Raw genomic sequence first — 19,816 nt, 5'->3', positions numbered from 1 at the left:
ATGTGATTTTCGTTTTGATGGTTTTGGTATTACTGGAACTTATGACCTAAAGGTCACTAAGGGTTCACTAGTTCATGCTTTTTCACTTTGGTGAAAGATACCTATAGTCTCACCATGTGAGAACTAAAGATGAAAGCTCTCAATACTATTATGATTTATGCAATCCATAGTATTACCCTGGGGTCAACACACTTTTGTGTGAGGGAGAGGACGTAGAAATGACTAGTATGATTTCAACACTTGCACGATCAGTCTGTTTGGATCGTGAGGTTGGGATGTTGATTTACCAAGATCTATCTGTGTTTTCATGTTTTATTGAGTTTTCATTCATGTGGGGGATTGTTGGAAAACGATTAATAAAAAAAATAATTTTTTAAAGTTTTAATAAAAAATTATAATTTATTGTTTTATTTTGTGAATGAAACTTTTTAGTCTCACATCGTGGAGTTTCCAATTTTTAGTAGTTTTAAGAAACTATATAAACCTTTTAGTCCCACATCGGGGAGTTTTTCTTCTTAAGTTGTATTTGTCAATTATATAAACAAATTCACTATTTTTGTAAAGTCTAGGGGAAAGGGGTTGCTCTATATTTTATAGTAGGGGTGTAAATATTACCCGAAAAAACTCAGCCTGCCCGTACCCGCCCAAGCCCGCCTGTATCTGAAATTGCCCAAAGCCTGTTATGGCCCGTTGCGGGCTACCCGGCCTGGCCTGGATTAATTTGTTGGGCGGTCTCGGGCTTTGCGATTAATTATGATGCCCGGCCTGAAAGCCTTCTATGTGCCATTAATCATTTAATATCCTCTTAAAAAGACTTAAAAGTTACAGTTTTATAATTGTCAATTTTGTGTCAAGAAAAATAAAATATATAATTGTTTTTACTTATAATTAACCTTTTCAAAACATTAATGGTAATATATTTTCTTATTAGAAAGTTCATTGTACTCTAATTAATTATTTATTATAGTCTAAAATTAAAAATTTGTCAGTGTAATTTAAATATAAAATAATACTATCACTTACGATATGTGATGTTGGAAAGGAAAGGATATTGTATTTAATACCGTTCATTTGAAAATTTAAACTTAAAAAAAAAATTCAAAATAGTGGCATGTCCGGCCCGATCTGGCCTGCCCGTATAAAAAGCGGGCTTTGGGCGGTCTTTGGGTAGCAAATTATCTACTTGTACCCGGCCTGTCCGGCCTGAATTTGTTTACGGACTCACAAATATTAAGCCTGGCCTGCCCGGCCTGTCTTAGTTTTTGGGTCGGGCGGCCCGGCCTGCCCGTATTTACACCCCTATTTTATAGGGACCCCTAAGGGAAAATATTTTTATTGCGTTTCTTAAGAGTTCGCGATTTTCCTTAACGGTTTTTTCGGAGTTGCCAAGCTCAAGTTGAGCATCTACTACATATGCTAATAGTAGGTGTAGTAGGGTGTTTTATCCTGAAGATATCCGTCCTGTGAGGGCTATAGCATCACTCTTGAGTGTAGCCGGGCGATAATGTCTTAAGGGCAACGTGTTGAACACGTGACCCACTCTGTTTTTTCCAAAGTTTTGCCTTGTTGCTGTTGTGGAGATATGAGAAACTCGTTCGTTTCGTCAATCGATCAATTTCATTATAAAGGAGATAAGTATCAATAACTTTTGCTTATTTGATTTTTTCTTTATTTTAATTATTGCACCCAACAGATTATATGAAGATCGAACAATAGTAACTTAAAATTTATAACTCACTAAGACAATGTTGATAGCATTGGGTTCATACGAAAGTTACTTATCAATCGATTTTCAAAATCAAACTCATAAGTCAATAGAATGATATGGATACAACTTCAAATACTCAATGAAGATTACCAGTTTATAAGTTATGTATTGAGGGAGGTCATCCTCATCTAGCACCTTGTATATATAATCAAGGAATCTTGTCTTCTGAATTTTAAATGCCTCCATTGTTTTTGTATTTTTTCCCCATAATTCTTTCAATGAAACCAATGTGTTCTTGTGAGGGTATATGTCACGAATCCCATTCTTAAACTTCACAAGCCTTTTCGAGGTTGAAGTTTTAGTGTCATACATGTTGATATACCAGTAACTGCAAGTTAAAACACGATCTCTCTTGGCAATGGTTAATAATCTGCTTCCGTCAACCCTAAACTCTTTAGTCCAACCCAATGACTGATGTTCCTCTCCCTCTTTATGGTTCTTCTTTTTCAATAGCCATATGTCATAATAAACTACAACATCTAGAGAAATAGCAAAAAACAGATATCCATCCAAAACTCCTATTCTATTGCAAATAAGCCGATTGCCGTCTTGTGACAAAGGAGGTGGTGAAATACTTTCAGAAAACTTTTCCGCATCCAAATCGAAGGTAAGGATCATTTCTAGTTTATTATCCAGCCAATAAAGAAGTCCATTGGCAAAGATACCACGTTGTCGCAAAGTGTCTGCTATGAATTGAGGATTGAACTTTCCGAGATTTCTCCATCCATTGCCAGAGCCTAGAGTGTATATGAGGACTTGTATAAACTCGGTGTTGGACACATATTCCTACAACTTTGTATTCATTGGTTGAAGAAACGTAGCCAAAGCTTGTCCTCCTACAAACATACCGTTCAATACCAACACTCTTAATATCATCTTGAAGCATACCAACACTCTTACCAAAAATTTATTGTTATCTTTGGTAAGAAGAAGAAGAACCGATTGAAAATGAAGGTGTAGAAACTGAAAATCAACCACCAATTGAACCAGAAATTGAACCAACTGCATCTCGAATTCCGGAAATGAGGATAAGAAAGTAAGTTTTACAAACCCAATTTCCTATTTGCTATTTTTCACCGATTAAATGACGGTTACGATGTTGGGTTCAGCTCAAAATTGAGTTGCGTTTTTAGTCGAACATGATTTCAACACCCAGGTTCTATTGCAGCATTCATGTCTAATATAACAATAAATTTTGGAAGAAGAACAAAAGTAACAAATGGTCTTGAACTAATTTACTATGGTTACTCTCTTGTTCTATATCTCTTATTTTTGTTAGAGTCAGTTTTTTGCAATTTTATACATATTTTCTTGGACTAATTTACTTGGCTAAACAACCAAAAAGAACGCGTTAAATACAATGGCCGCAAGATAATGCAAGCCTAGTATGGTTTAATACAGTGGCTGCAAGATCGACAAGTCGAGCTCCTTTGCACAAGAAAGGAAAGCAAGTCACTCTAAGTTACCTTCTTAAGCATTCCATGGTATGTGAAAGCTAATCCAAGCTGTCAATAAGTCACCTTGTTAGAGTCAGATTTAGTATGGAATCTATTGAGTGCCACAGACTAAAAGGACAGTTCAAGCATGATATGCAGCAACACCAACAAAGTTTTTGGTACTTTTCAAGATTATTATTATATTATCACTGTAACACAGGAAGTTATAACTTAAGTCTGTAACATTTGCAATACTAGTGACATCTTTCGTCATTTATGCAGAGAAATGTAGTTTGTTACATTACCACTGTAGCAAAGAAAAGAAAAAGGAAAAAGTATATTTTGATTTAGACACTGAACAGAGCTGCATACCAGCATTCCTAACTGCGCACAATGACGGGTAGTAGCTATCTTGGGTACCAGAACATGCCTTTAATGCCATCTGGATCAGCTTCAAATCCTAGATTTCTGTAGAAATCCACAACTGCAGAAAAATAACAGGCCAGCCCTCAGGTTCACTCACACCTTTGATCCTAAAAATCTAGCTGGGGAACTTAGAACATGTAGGTTTAGGTAAACTTGGATCACATGGTAAACATATTGTAGTAGACCAAATTAATCACCACTATTAAAAAGTCCAACGAGAAGCACGATACATACCTTGACCATCTGCAAACAATGTTATGTTTCCAATATCCCTCCGCAGCAAAGCTCTTATCATCTGTTCCACAAGAGCCTTCCCAAGTCCCTGGCCCTATAAGAAAAACAAAAGCACGTTTTGACCTAATAAGAGAAACTGACATTGGCATCGAAATGCTTCATCAATACATGAGGGAACTGCATCCTAAAGGTTCCATTTTAGATAGACCTATCAGAAGTGCATAACCGTACCTGGTATTGAGGATCGACGAGGACATCCCAAATTGTGGCGTTGAAGGCATGATCTGATGTAGCACGACCAACGCCAATAAGCTCCACTTTATCATCCCCCTCTGTCAAATAACTTCGCCAATTACAATAAGATGTTCAACATTCATTCAAATAGATAGATCTCAGCTAAAACTTGTAATGAAATGACAAGTGTAAACGTTTATTCAACATAACTTAGCAGTCAGTACCTGCATCTGGAAATTTCTTTATTGAATGCAAAGTGGCAACCATGTAACTATTTTTCAAAGCTGCAGCTACTTTGGATGGTGGTCTCTTAGGCCAACCTACCTATCAATTCAACGAGAAGTTACCCATCAAAGATCAAGATAAAACAAGAGGCAACATGACAAAATTTGTGGGTTGAAAACTGAGGACTATGATCTAATATTGCTATTTGGATCTGATAAACAGAATACAAGACATATGGGTTCAATCTGATAAGTCCATTGCGTAATCTCAAATACGAATTACAAACAACGCTTGGAAAATGCTTTAACACTGTGGCAGTGAAGTGTCGAAACATCATCACCTTATCACACAATGCCTGGAGTTCATAGACACCGACACTACCACCCGAAGAGAACATAATTTGTTCGATTGTACCATCAGGTTGAATCTTGTCCACAAGAAAAACCTCCTGCTCAAATGGTTCTTCTTCATCCAGTTCGGTGTCGGAGGGTGGTGGTTCCACAACTTGTGTCGTATTGTTCTTTGAGAAACTACAACAACAAGAGTAGTATTAGAAAATTGAGACACAGACATATTGACAAACAAGTGAGAATCAATAACGTTAGCTCAAAAATCAAATGAAGGCATGAGTAAGTTGTAAATTAGTAATTACCCTGATCTGATATTCTCCCAAAAACCAGCCTTCAATGGAACAAAACCTTTAAGTTTCTTTCCTGCATCCAAAAAAAAAACAAGATTCTGGTGAATTCAATTAAATTATCCTCCACATAAATGTTTATCCTAAATTCTATCGCTCACCTCTTTGCTCAACTATTTTTCCTCCATTGAAACCATAGCTGTGAGGAAACTCCAATCTACTGTTATTATTAATAATTGAATTATTAACATCTCTGCAAGTAAATGGATGAAGAGAGCATCTGCAAAAACCAAGAAAAATAGGTTAAATTTTTTCATTTCAATTTCATTTCTGAGCTGAAAAGTGAGAGAAAGTAATTGAGAGAGTGAGTGAGCTTACAGTGAAGAAGATGAAGATGAAGTTGACGATGTTGTCGTCATTCCAGAGCTCATCATCCAGTTGCGGCTTAAGATTGAGCGACAGGCAGAGACAGAAAAATATCAGATATGTGTGGAGAACGAAGGAGATAAAGTTGACTAATTGAGTCAGTCAGCGTGGTTTTTATATTAGTCCCACATCGCTAATGCTGTTGAGTTTCTTTGACTATAAAAACCAGGCGGAGCTCGACCCTGCCAACCCGGGGGTGTGGGGATCGTTAGCAGAAGGTCCTGAACCCTGAACCATCAGCGGCGGTCCTTAAGAAAATGTGGAGGGGGGGGGCCTCCACGTGGAACCTCACGAGAGGCTTGTTGGGAGTGCTGCTGAGCAATCCGGGAGGATGCTTTAGCGGTCACTCAGTTGGTTGACTCACTACGTAGGGCTGTCAATGGATATTCGATATCCGGTATCTGTTTCCGAACATCCGGATTCTATTAGGTTAATATCCGACATAACGATACCGGTTAAGGGAGTTTCCGATACCGTTAGTATATAATTATATCATAAAATTTTCGATACCTAATACCCTTTAGGTTTACTCTTTAGCCATTTGATTACGTCTCTCCTAAGTAAATATCGGAAATTATTGAATATTAACGGAAATTATTGGAAGTTTTTTGTATCATGAGTAGATAACAGAAATTAACGGAATAATATCCGATATCCAATAGCTTATCCTTAATCTTATCGATATTGAATTTTTGAATTCCGACGGATATTATCGGATATCCGATAACCCTTAACCTTAACCTTATCGGTATTGTCAATATCCGACGAATCTTTATCCATTGACAGCCCTATCACCACGCCTCTTGGGCACCCCCACTACTTTTTTTACTTTCTAATCAATGATAGTGCCGAGCTATCAACGGTTAAACCTCAATTTTTACATTTGAACATCTACAATAGAATCTTTGAAATTGTTCGTAACCTAGCATGAAGTTGGGCATTGACCCCTTTTGAATAGCATTTTATTTGTCAATCTAGATTCATTCTCGTAATTGTTCATTCTTCATAGTCATTTTTAGACAAATGAAGCTGTGAATTTCCGTTTTTAGAACTCCTAGATTTTAGGCTAAAATTAGATATTATATGTAAATAACTAGTAAAATTCCCTCCGTCCCAAATTAGATGAGCTAGTTTTAGTTTGCACAAATCTTAATGCAAGGAGGAAAGGGGATTATATTTAAGTATCTTTTACAATTATACCCATATGAATAATAACTAGTAAAATTTAGAAATGATTTATCTCTTAAACTATATCACGGTTTTTCGTAAACTTTATAACATTGAAAAGCATTTTAAAACACCTACGCAACGAATATAAACATGGCTATCAAATTATACATATTTCTTATAGTAACAATAATCAATTTAAAATATAGTTTTAGAAATACCCCCTTGATTAGTGAGATAGCGCATCTATTTTGGGATAAAAGTTAAAACCAACTAGCTCCTCTAATTTAGGATGGAGGGAATCCTATATAGAAAATAAATAGATAAAATTAAAGATAACTATTGGATTTAGAGAACGAATTTGATAGGTTTGTTACGTGCACACTCGTTTGGCCTTTGTTTAGAACTATGCCTAATACTCGAGTACAGTTGTAAACCGAGCCAAATAGTCGAGTTAAATTTAAAACTTTGTCAGGATATTAGGCTAAGTTTAAAATCCACAAGTTTTCGAACTGCTAGGAGCTTTAAATACTGTCCAGCTTTTGGTGCAAAATTAAACAACGCGACATGTTTAAACTCAGCCTGTCAAATTTGAGAATTGCTAAATATATTTGTCATTCATTTTACCCTATGGGGCATAAATATAGCTTTATGACATATGCATTTCTGCATCAGAAGGTTTGGTTTATATTCTTCTCTTTCGGGTTTAGAATTATTGTTATTTAGTCCATATTCTTCGCCGCGAATCTGGATCAACGTTTGGAGAGACTTTCTTGTTGGAGTTATGGGAATTATGGAAAAAAATTAATTACCATTTGATGCTCATTTCATGCGTCTTATCTGTATGTATTTATGAGAGTTCGTCTGATGAGGGGTTATATTCGAAGTTTTAACCTTTGAGACGCATACAAACAATGGAAATGAGTATTTCATTTAGATTTAGTGGGGGTTACATGAGCTTTCGTATCTTTTCTTTTATCCTGTTCGAATAGGACAAACAAGGGAGAATTATGAGAACTTTGTGGACTTCTGCAAGACAATAATAGATACATTCTTCAAGCATGCTTGAACCTCAACAACTGTTTTACATTCTCTTGCCTTCGTCTGGTTTTCACTATGCACAGTATTACTGAAAAACTATTCATCAGCAAAAACCGCAACAACTACAGCAAAACTGTCAACAACACAATCAGCAGCAGCAACCTCTTTAGATCCCATGGATTATATATCTTAAGCAATATATAACAGAGGAAGCTTAATCGTCGTTTATTTTGGGTTGGCAGACGAATCCTTTTTAACTTTAGCCTCTTTTCTCAACCAGTTTTATTCTGCTTTAACATAGTGGTAGTTTGCTTTCATTTTATTACTGAAACATAGTTTGAGTTTGTAATTCATGTGTTGATTCTGTTTCCTGTCTATAGTATGTATTTAAGAGCATTAGTAAACTCCACCACCTGATAGATCAAAACGGAAAAATGGGAGATAGACAGTTAATTTTTGGGCAGCACACCTCAACATATGATCGCAATTGCATGATTAACACCTTCAATCAAGCCCATTGAATACCTTTACCATCAACTAAGCTCTTATGGACTCTTTCATGTCCATCAAAAATACAACTTTCCTTGTGGAAAGCATTGAACGGAGTCCTTCCGACCTTCTACACCATCATCTCCCCCTGATGTAACTCTGATCGGAAGATCGCTGCTCACGCTTTTCTCGTCAATTTTTCTAATTTAGATTCATGTCATATCCCTCCAACTGTAACCGATGAATCTTTGGGTATCATATACCATCTTGTAATAGCCCTTTGAGTTTTAATAAAATCCATGTTTCAAAAAAAAAAAAAAAACTCCATGATGGCGGATGCTCTAAGTAAGATCATCATCTATTCTCTGTCACAAATCATTTGTTCGTTCTCCTCGTCTATTATTAAAACCAACGGTCTCGATAATACCATTACTGGGAAGATCCACAATACTCTATCATATGGGATTCCAAATTCTATTTTTTTTTATAACTTCATACTCGAAAAAACCTTATAATTTTTTATCGAGTTCCAAAAAAAACCTCCTTTGTATCAATTTTGTTCCAACAATCCTGATGGATATCAAGTATACCACACCCCTAGCAAATGTACACAATATAACTTGAAAAGGGCACTTCAATTATTTCCAATTGGTTTTGAGTTGGACATCCACATTCTAGCATAGCTAGATCCATAAGAGAGCAAGCCCACAAGGCTATCAGTATAGAGGTCCACGATGTAGAGGCTCAAAAAGCCCTACACAAGCAGGGGCATGTTAAGGATAATATATGGTCCCACATTGACTACACCACTAATCATTATATACAATATAACTTGAAGCGTCATTCCGCTCATTGCCATTTGGTTTTGAGTTGGATGCCCAAATGTTATGATAAAGTAATTTTTCGACATAAGGTATCAATACTGTCATGTTTCACTTCACTCTTTAAGTTTGACGATTACTATTATAAGTTTGATGGTTATGGATGTGATGGACTGGAAAATATATATTTCGTATCCAACAGGTCGGATTTCAACTCACTTAGCTATCTACGACTTTCCGATATCTTTAAGTTTGACGATTACTCTTTCAGTGTGATGACTATGGATGTGATGGACCGAAAAATATATATTTCGTACCCAACATGTCGGATTTCGAATCACTTGAAAATATATGACTTTCCGATATCTTTTAGTTTGACGATTAATCTTTAAGTTTGATGATTATGGATGTGATGGACCGGAAATATATATTTTGTTTCCAACAGGTCCGATTTCGACTCACTTCGTAAGTTACGACTATCCGATACGACACTCGAGGAACCAACATTACCAACTTTCGCTGAAGAGTTTATTTTTATTCTAAAGCATCCCTCCTTTGATTTCATTTAAAATGCTTTACAAGCAGAAAAGTATAATTCTTTTATTAAGGATCATCATATTTGTCAAACTGCTGTATAGTTTTTTATATGATTACTGATCATATGAATTACCTCAATAGGTAATAATCATATCTTGTCATGTCTTTCGGGACATATGATACGAATTATTTCAATGGTAACAATCATCTCCTAAAGAGTAGAGACGAAATTTCAATATTTTATATATGTGTATATTCTGCTAATAGGGTGCATAAAGAACTAAATTTTTGGTTCATCATTATAATCTTCTCATACTTTCTGCGTATGCTTAAAAACTAAAAAATTAGTGAAGTGCTAATTCAACATAAAAAGTTTCGCTTATCAAGATATAAACTTCATAAGACTAGTGAAGTACAAGTACACAACAAACGAACATGAAAGGGTGACCTTAATTCATAAACCTTACCTCAAATATTTAAGATATTTAGAATTGAGAATGAGCTTAGTAATTGATTTGAGGCTAAATGGAATAAAGGAGTTCCCCATTAAAATCATAAAGGATTTAAATACAAAGTGGTTTGATTTCACGATCATGCAATATTTTCAAAGAATCTAGGGAAAAATCATAGTTACACTTAATTATTTATGGAGCCAGTTAACAAGTTGGGACTATAAGAGTGTTCAATAACCTGACTCAATAAATAATTAAGTATGACTCATAAATTGGCTCAATAAAACCAAAATTCATTTGTTTATCTTTTCCTTTATGGTGAACTAATTTAATTTTGAGTAAGATAGGAAATTGAGTATGCTAATTAATTAGCTCATAAAAAATGGAGATTTCCTCTCTAAAATACAATTGATATCCTCACACAAGCAAATATTGTATCCTCGCACAAGTAAAAAAAATGAGACACGTGTTTATAACTAAAATTTAGTTAATCCCGTAATAAATACATAGATGATATGAATATATTATCCGAGTGTTGTCATGATTTTCTAACTCTATTTTTTAATACTTGTATATTGACAAATTAATATACTATTAGCAAATATTTATATAAAAAAATTACATAAAAGAAATAATATAAGATTATAATATTATCATTAATAAGTTTGAGCAATATGAGAAGTTATATCTTTAATCTGCAACAGTTGTAATACAAGTAACATATTTCGTTATTTATTCAGAAAAAATGTAGCTTACATTCTTATTTTTCATTTCTTAACTGCGCAAATTTTTTGCATAATTGTGGATGTGTTAAAATTGCAGCCTGACATTTTTCATTGTCAGAGATACTGGATCATTCATTTGTTGAACTTGGTTATTTGACGTTCTCAATGGTCAAACTTGTTAGTTAATGTAATGTTAAATGAGTGTAATAGGAGTATAACTTAGTTGTTAGTATAATGAAGTGTGTAGTTGACTCAATTGAGTGGACAAGAGAAGTCCATAAGTTTTCTTCTATGGGGTCCTTTATAGACCAAGTAGAAGGAAAGAAAAATATAATGAGAAATAAAGTTATCAGGAAAGAAAAATATAGTGAGAAGAAACTAAGACTTTCCTAATTCTTCATTATCAAAATGACTCCACTGAATCATAAAGCTGAGCTGCAGTCATCGCAAAGAGAGCGATTCCAGCACCAAATGAGAAACAACTCCATGGAGCCTTGAAGTGAGTTCCCAAAGGTCCAATAGCCAAATCCTCAAGGTTTTCATTAATTTGACGTTTCTTTGGATGAAATACTTTGTGAGCTCGAGTTGCACAGAACGTACTGATAACCGTTAGTTCCATTTACCCAATTATCCAACAATCGATATCAGAGCAAGGTCAATTGAATCTGATCTAGGTTGTACGAAAAAATCAGCAAAAGAAAAAGTTTTTAGTTATTGATCTAGAAAAGAAAAAAACCATTTTTCAATTACCTTCAAATCAAATCAATGGTAAGTAATAGCAAATAAAATTTATACATTCAGTAACCATCAATACCACTTTGTCATGAAGAAAACTATGATTTTTGGGCCATCAAAATTAAGACCTTATTCATCGTCTCAAGATGTATTGGAGATTGTTAAAAATAGGTTTGATTAGGTTTGATGAAATTAAAGATACATCAATCTAACACAATAAGAAGAAGAATGCTAAAGCATCCATGTACATTCAACAAGGAGTTGGAGACCCTATTCTACCTAGAGTAATTGATTCATCCAAAGCTAAAGAAGCCTAGGATCTTCTTCAATGAAACAAGAAGGTAAGAAAATTATAATTACATTCTTATAGAAGATATTTTGAAAATTATAAAATGAAAGATGATGAAAGTTTAAAAGAGTTTTCTTCTTGAGTTGTTGAAATTGTTAATCAAATGATGATGTGCGGTGAGAAGATGGAAGAAACAAGAATTTTTGAGAAGATTTTGATTTTTTTGGTGGAAAAATTTGAACCCGTTGTGGCGGTTTTGGAGGAGATAGATAATTTATCTACATTGAAGTCATAAGAACTATGGGTTCTTTGAAGGTGTATGAACAAAGAGTGTCAAGACACTCGGAAAAATCGACTGAAAGTGCTTTGCAATCGAATTTCAACTTGAATTTAAAAATTCAGGCTTGAAGAAAAACGAATACAAGGGTGATACTGATGCATCTATAAGTTACAAAGGAAAGGAAAAACGGAAAAAGGATAAGCAAGATCCAACAACTACAAAAATAGTGATTCTTCACAAGTACCAAGATGTAATTTTTATAAGAAGAATTGTCATTTGGATAAGAATTCTTGGAACAAAGTAACACACCAATGTCACAATTGCAAGAAGTATGGACATCCGAAAAAGGATTGTACATACAAAGATGAAGAATAACCAGTAGATTCGAAGAAAAAGAAGATAAACAAAACTTGTTTTTATGCTTGTCAAAGTGCCATGGTGACTTCCAAAAGTTAATTGTGGTTTGTTGATAGTGGTTGTACAACTCATATGTCCGGTGAGAAAAGCTTGTTTTTTGATATGGACACATTCATAAATTCTTTAGTGAAGACGAAGAATGGAAACATTGTTCAAGCAAATGGAATAGGTACACTTTGTGTGCAAACAACCAATGGAGAAAAATACTTTGAAGGTGTGTTTTGGCACAAAATTTTCTTAGTGTTAGGAAAGTTGCGGATCTTGGGTACGTTGTCCGTTTTGAAGATGGATATTGTAAAATTTATGACAAGAAACACAATAATAAGAGACAAGTAATAAAGACTATAAAGATGTAGAATAATAAAGGCTTTTCTATTGTTATTCAAAAGGAAACCAATGTTGCAATGAAGATGGAAACCACTGATGAAACATGGATATGGCACAAAAGAGTCGGGCACTTGAATTTCAATAGTCTCAAGGTAGTTTCCAACAAGAACGTGGTGTAAGGGTTTCCAAATCACATCGACCACAAGGAAGGAGTATGTGAAGGTTGAACACTTCTGAAGCAACATCCAAACCATTTTAAAATTGTGTAGTATGGAGAGCAAAAGAAATTCCTGGATTAATACATACCGATATGTGTGGACCAATGAAGACGCCAACTCATGGAGGTAATAAATACTTCATTTTATTCATTGATGACTTTACTCGAATGAATTGGTTGTACTTCATGAGACAAAAATATGATGTGTTTTTTAAGAAGTTTAAATATATTGTTGAAAAACAAAATGGAAATTTCATCAAGGTTTTGAGGAACATCTACGATGACCTCAACTAATTTAGTCAGTGCTTTATCCGGTTTCTTTATTGATTCGAATCAATACTTTGAATATCGGGGCTAGTTTTCCAAATACATAGGATTCTCTGAAAAGTAAAATTTTGTAAAATAAAAGATTGCTCGGTTAGAAGGCTACAATGGCCCCGAAATAAAAGTACTTTGTTCTATTTCAACGTATGTAGTAATGGAAAAATATGGTGTTTCTTTCTGTTGTGTGTTTGCTGAACAGTTTGGGAATACATGATTATTTTTGTTCTGAACTTGCAGGTGTCATTTATGTTTGTAACTAAATTTCCTCTCAAATTGACTTGTTTTTCTTGAGCCACGCCAGATTCTCGCATTTTTTATTGGATAAGTTATCATTTTATAGTCGTAATAGCTAGTTTCTTTTTTTCTTCGAGAGTTGGTTACATTGTTGAATTTGAAGTTAATCCTAAAATTAGGGAAACATATCTCCATATATTGATTTACTTTCCAAATAAAGTGAGATTTCTTGTTACATTGTTGTCGTCAAATGATTGTGTTTTTGTATATCCTTGGTTTCTCTCTGTGAATTTTTTTCTCTTTTATTCAGTGTTTTCTGATAGCTTAATTGGGGATTTATGATTACGTTGTGTTGTGCAAGATTGCATTAAGTAGATGTACATGCCAGGTATTGGAGGATGAAAGTTTTATTCGGGGCGTATTGAACTTCTTGCATGAATTTTTTTGTTGTCAAATTGCATGTTAATCTTTTCAACTGCAGGTGCTCCCTTAATGAGTCTACGACGGATTGAAGAGAAATATTATTTAAACACCTTCAAGCTTAAGAAACTTAACGAGTTTACAACCTCAGACACTGCTTCAATTTCGTTCAATAGTGTAAGTACAAAAAATTTATTCTCGGTTTTCATTAACTCAAATTTCTCTAAATTAAAGTTATCACTTTCTTTTTCTCTTGGACTTTACAATATTTGAACTCACAATAACAAATCATATACAAGAGAAGAAGAAATAATCATATTATACAATGCTCATTTGCGAATAAAAGCAAATTCATGTTATAGGCATTGCGTTTTTAATACACAGGACACATGTTTATAACAAATTTTTGTTGATGCCATTATAAACGTATATATAGATGATATACATTCTCCAAAGGATGTCATGGTTTTTGAACTCTAGTATGTAATACTTGTATATTAAAAAATTAATATACTACTAGCAAATTAATATGGTAACAAATTATATCCATAAAGAAAACATTATATAAAGGAAACTACATCTTACTATAATAAAGAAAATGAGTCTTTTCAATGGACCGACATGAATAGACCTTGCACCTCCGTGTTTTCTTTGATTAATCAGCTGCGACTGAAAGCAATAGAAACCCTTTGTGTTTTTGTTTACTCAGCTGCGGCTAAATCTGAATGAACCCATTCATATTCTTAATTATTCGATTGAATCTTCATGAGATTTTGGTCAGTCTGAAGAATCGATGGCAATTTTCTGATTGTTCGTTCCAAAAAGCCATCGAATTCTTATTCCAAATCACATCCAAAAATCTTCGCCTCTCATAATCACCATACTCTTTCCCTAAATTAATCATAATACTCTTTGCCCAAATCAAAATTGTCATAATGATCGAACCATAGTTGCATTCAACCCAAATTTTGTAACCAAAGAAGAGATTTTTGGGTGAAAATTGTGATACTGAAATTAACAATTAAACAACACTGTGATTCCAGCTTACTGAATAGTTAGTCAATTTCATTAACCCATTAACACCCCACTCCTTCTCCACCACGCTACCAGCAAACATCACGGTCGACCTCAAAGCCCAAATTCAGTTTTCAATTTCAATTTCAATTCATAAAAATACCTAATTTTAATTCATCCCACTACTGTAAGCACCTCAATTTCTTCTGACTCTCACGGCACCACCCTTCTCCTTCAGTTTTAGGTATTGCAGTGTTTATTCGTTTGAATATTTTGAATATCAGCTGAAGGTAAAGCAGGTCAATATATGAAGTACCAAGTCCCCACAAAACATAGAAAGACATAGAAGAAATCAGAACCAATATGAGACAAACGGAGGTACAGGTTAGTTGAAATTTGCATTTTTGAATGGGATTACCTTCATGAAATGAATTTGTAAATGGTTTGAATGGGTTATCATCAGTTTCCATTAGTAAGATGAATTAAACCATTAATTATATAGATTGTCGACTAAGAGAAGAAGCATCATAATTTGTGAACTTCAGGTGCTTGCTCATTTTCCTAAGAGAAGAAACATCTTTAAAGTTCAATTTCAATTTCTCCTATGTATTTATGGTTATCGACAATGCTTTTGTAATACTGCTAAAATACTTATATTTTGCCTCTTTTTAGTAGGGGGCATCAATGAAGTCTTCATTCCCCGTCTTAGTCGTAGAATCGCAGAGCAAGCTCGAATTCAAGAGTTAGATCGAAACATCAACCGAACACAATAAAACACCATATGAGGTTAATACTTTTTCTCCGTTCAGCTCTGATACAAATGACCATATGAGATGGTCACGTCATGTTTGCTTTTGCACGGATTTAGAAATCTTATCAAATCATGTTTTCTTGGTGTGTTACACTGCCAAAACATCATTTACATTAAATTTTCGTGTTTATGCATGAACGGAATACTACAACACAGACTGTCCATCCAAGTATGATTATGGAGAGCTAATATGGGATTCTAGAGAAGTTTTCAAAAACATCTTAGGATGTCTAATTAGGATACGGTTGTTCTTTTGATTTTCGCTAAACAAGATATATACCACAAGGTAACTATGGTGGACCCAAACATTACGTCCAGTTACATTACAACACCCATCTTGCTTTTTTTTTTTTTTTTTTTTTTATAATCAGAAACTCAAGTTTATACAAGCCAAATATGATTATACATATATTACCCTCCTCCAACACAAAAGTGAAAAAAGGAAGAGGAGCATCATAATTTAAGTATGACCGAGTGCTGCTTTAGCCCCACTGGGTTATCAGCTGTTTATTATTGAGACCGAGTTACTTAATCAGCATTTGACATTATTGATACAATCAAAATTACCCATAGATTCATTCTCTTTTTCACATTGTTTTTCTTTTCTAACATTAATTAAAGGTTATTTTGACAGATTTTTTTTTGATGAAGAACGACTTGAGAATCCTCTTCTGACAGTACTCAAGGATATATAGGATCTAAGTGCTTTGTAAAACTTTGAAATTTTTTCTTTGGAAGTCTGCAACTTTGCGCCAAAATCCTATTTCTCAATGAGAGTTGCATATTGGAATGTCAGAGGCTTGAGAAGAATTCAAGCTAAATACAAAATTAGGAGTTTAGTAAATAATTTTAGTCCTTCACTATTCTGGGTTGTTGAACCAAAAGTGAAAGTTTCTGGCAGTTTTTTGAGACAAATGAAGTTACCTGGTATGAATCAGATGATAATACATAATTCAAGTGATACTTCAAAAGGGAATATATGGCTCTTTTGGCATGCATCTTTATCGACTCCTAAAGTTATATCCAGTACAAGACAATCAATTACTGTACAAGTTGGTGATGTGTTAGTTACAGGTATCCATGCTGCTTGTTTAACTATAGATAGAAGAAAGCTATGCGAAGAACTACTTTTAGTAAATGAATTGAAAATGCCTTGGTTGATCATTGGTGATTTTAATGTGGTGCTGAATATTGATGAGAAAAAAGGTGGTAGAACTCCTTTAAGAATTTCAATGCAAGACAGGAAATGTTTAAAATCATGTAACTTGATACAAGCACCAAAATCTGGTATACAATTTTCTTGGTGTAACAATAGAGTGTGCAGGATAAGAATCTTATATGATTTAGATAAAGCTTTCTTTAATTTGCAATGGTTGGAAAAGTATGAAGGGTAATGTTATAAAGTAAATGTAAGAGGAACATCTGATCATGGAGCACTGCTAGGTGGAACTGTTAATATTTCTAAACCAATGAACATTTCATTCAAGTATCAATCTGTTTGAACAACTCATCCTGGTTTTATAAAGGTTATAAGTGACTCATGGAATGAAGAATGTCATGGAAATCCAGATTTTAGTTTTGTCTACAAACTAAAAAGATTGAAAAATATATTAAGGAAGTGGAATTGGGAAGTATTTGGAGATTTGAGGATTAAGGTGCAAACCACAGAAGCAAAAGTACTTTCAGCTACTTTGGAATCAGATGCATATCCTGTGAATATTAATCTGTTGGATAAATTGGTAACTGCAAGAGGGGAACATGATTTGGCTTCACTCCAATATAATGAACTAATGAGAGCAAAAGCAAGAACTCAATGGGTTAAGGAGGGAGGAGCAAACATTGCCTTTTTTTCATTCTACTATGAGAATAATAAAAGCTCACAATAATATATATGAATTGGAAGACAATGCAGGAAATCTTATAACATATCAAGATCAAATTTCCAATATTTTAGTAGCTCATTTTCAGAAGAAGTTTGAAGAAAAGCAAGTGTCTTTTGATGAAGATCTGTTTGATGTAATTCCAAAAGTAATATATGATGAAGACAATCTTTTTCTAGATGTTGTTCCTTCTTAAGAGGAGATAAAAAAGGTAGTGTTTGGAATGAATGCAAATAGTGCTCCAAGACCAGATGGTTTCTCTGGAAGTTTCTATAAGTATGCTTGGGAGGTGGTGGGAATGGAGTTAATTGAAGCTATTCAGTACTGCCGGTTTCACAGATTTATTCCTAAAGGCTTTAATTCTAATTTCTTGTTTCTTCTTCCCAAGGTTCAAGGTGCCAAGAAGGCTAAACATTTCAGACCAATTGGGCTTGCAAATTTTAGCTTCAAAATTATTACAAGAATTATAACTGTAATTGGAAGATTGATTTCAGAGAAACAAGGGGCATTTATTAAAGGTAGGAATATTCATGAAAAAGTTGTTCTGGCATCTGAATTTGTTAATGAGCTAGATTGTAAAAGAAGAGGTGGAAATGTTGGGCTCAAGATTGATATAACACAGGCATATGATTCCTTAAGTTGGAAGTTTCTTTTTGAAGTTCTAAGAAGATTTAGATTTTCTGAGCTTGGAATTCAATGGTTGAGGAAATTTTTTGAATCAGCTAGAATTTCAGTGCTTGTAAATGGTGGTCCTTGTGGTCTTTTTGAAGTTGGAAGATGATTGAGACAAGGGTATCCCCTTTCACCAATTATTTTTGTTCTTGCTGAAGAGGTTTTAAGTAGAAACATAATTAGAATGGTGCAATAAAGAAAAATTCAACCAAATGGTTTGTAGAGGGGGTTGTCAGCCAACACATTTAATGTTTGCTGATGACATTTTCATATTCAGTAATGGAAACAGAAAATCATTGGATCATTTAATGAAGTTACTAATGAAGTATCAAGCAAACTCAGGACAAGAAGTTAATAAAACTAAGAGTAAATGTTTTGTGGGAGGAGTCACTGAAGCACATGAGATTGCTAAATTTTTACAAACGAAACTCTCTGTTTTCCCTGACAAGTACTTGGGGGTTATTTTACAGAAGGAAGAGTGAAAACTCAACAAGTATAGAGAGTAGTTGAATTAATGCAAAATATGTTATCTGGGTGGATTAGTAGAATGTTAGCATTTGCTGCAAGATTGAATCTTGTGAAACATGTGTTATGTAGTTTGCATGTATATACAATGTAGTTTATAAATGGGCAAAGACAGTAATTCAGGCATGTGAAAAGATAATCATAAATTTCTTGTGGTCTGGAGATCCATCAGTGAAGAAACTTATTACTATTAAATGGGATGAAGTTAATGCACCTGTGGAGGAAGGAGGTTTGGGATTAAGAAGACTTGAAGTAATGAATAAAGATTTGCTTATGAAATTATTGTGAAAGATAGAAAATGAAGATGAGGAATGAACCATCTTTATGAGAGCCAAATATAGGACAAGAATGGTGAGTGGATTAAATATCATAAACAATCATCAATACAGCCAGGTATAAAATGGGTAATGTCTGAGATAGATGATGGTAGCAGATGGTTAGTGGATTATGAACATAGAATATCTGTTTGGAAAGACAAATGGATTAAAGACTTTGCACTAATGGATAGACATGATGATGATCAATATGTTAAACAACATGCAGATCTAAAAGTCAAAGATTTAATTCATAATGGTCATTGGCAAATTCCAGTACCTATGTTGCAGTTCTTTGATATCAATGAACTTCCAATTCAAAAGAAGGGACATGATAAGAAGATATGGAAAAGTGATATGACTAGGAATTTTATAGTGGCTGGTGCAGCTCAAATGATAAGGAAGAAATTTGAAAAAGTGAGTTGGGAAAAACAAGTATGGCATCCTAGCATTCATCCTTATACTTCTTGCAACTTATGGAAAATTCTGAGAGGCATGTGCAACTGAGGAGTCAGTCAGGAAAAAGGTTTTTCAACTGTATCAAAGTGTTATCTCTGTGGAAATAAACAAAATACAATGGAACATATTCTTTGGTCTTGCATCTTTAGTGAAAAGATTTGGCTCAGAATAACTGGAATATTCAAATGCATATGTCCAAAGAGCTTTACAGATGTTTTTGAAGTTTCCAAAGGTAAGAGCTCTGCTATTAAAGAAGCGTGGTTTAACTGTGCATTTAACA

At 34.1% G+C, this 19,816-nt stretch overlaps 1 protein-coding gene across 2 annotated transcripts; it reads right to left on the bottom strand.

Annotated features, from left to right (window-relative positions):
- Positions 1-2,981: 2,981 nt before the first annotated feature.
- On the bottom strand, positions 2,982-5,498 carry LOC113357903 (serotonin N-acetyltransferase 1, chloroplastic-like). 2 transcript variants are annotated; one of them, XM_026601396.1, is made up of 9 exons: positions 5,339-5,498; positions 5,122-5,240; positions 4,976-5,036; positions 4,664-4,853; positions 4,323-4,422; positions 4,096-4,196; positions 3,865-3,958; positions 3,577-3,688; positions 2,982-3,273 (listed from the first exon to the last, which is right to left on the bottom strand). In XM_026601396.1, exons 1-8 carry the CDS (start codon positions 5,392-5,394, stop codon positions 3,612-3,614), a joined length of 798 nt encoding a protein of 265 aa, XP_026457181.1. In that variant the 5' UTR covers positions 5,395-5,498; the 3' UTR covers positions 2,982-3,273; positions 3,577-3,611. The 2 variants fall into 2 exon arrangements, with proteins under 2 accessions (XP_026457181.1, XP_026457180.1); XM_026601395.1 differs by lacking the exon at positions 2,982-3,273 and having other exon boundaries at positions 3,359-3,688.
- Positions 5,499-19,816: the final 14,318 nt, after the last annotated feature.

Source organism: Papaver somniferum, chromosome 3 (genome assembly GCF_003573695.1).
Source record: "Papaver somniferum cultivar HN1 chromosome 3, ASM357369v1, whole genome shotgun sequence".
NCBI lineage: Eukaryota > Viridiplantae > Streptophyta > Magnoliopsida > Ranunculales > Papaveraceae > Papaver > Papaver somniferum.
The sequence above is the reverse complement of the archived record's forward strand: the minus strand, read 5'-3'. Positions and strand labels throughout refer to the sequence as shown.

Excerpts from the sequence above, each read along its gene's own strand:
- LOC113357903 (XM_026601396.1), bottom strand. The coding sequence starts at position 5,394 with ATGATGAGCTCTGGAATGACGACAACATCGTCAACTTCATCTTCATCT. Across the intron at positions 5,241-5,338 it reads TCATCTTCATCTTCTTCACT|ATGCTCTCTTCATCCATTTA; the intron begins GTAAGCTCACTC and ends TGGTTTTTGCAG. Across the intron at positions 4,854-4,975 it reads TGGGAGAATATCAGATCAGG|TTTCTCAAAGAACAATACGA; the intron begins GTAATTACTAAT and ends TTGTTGTTGTAG.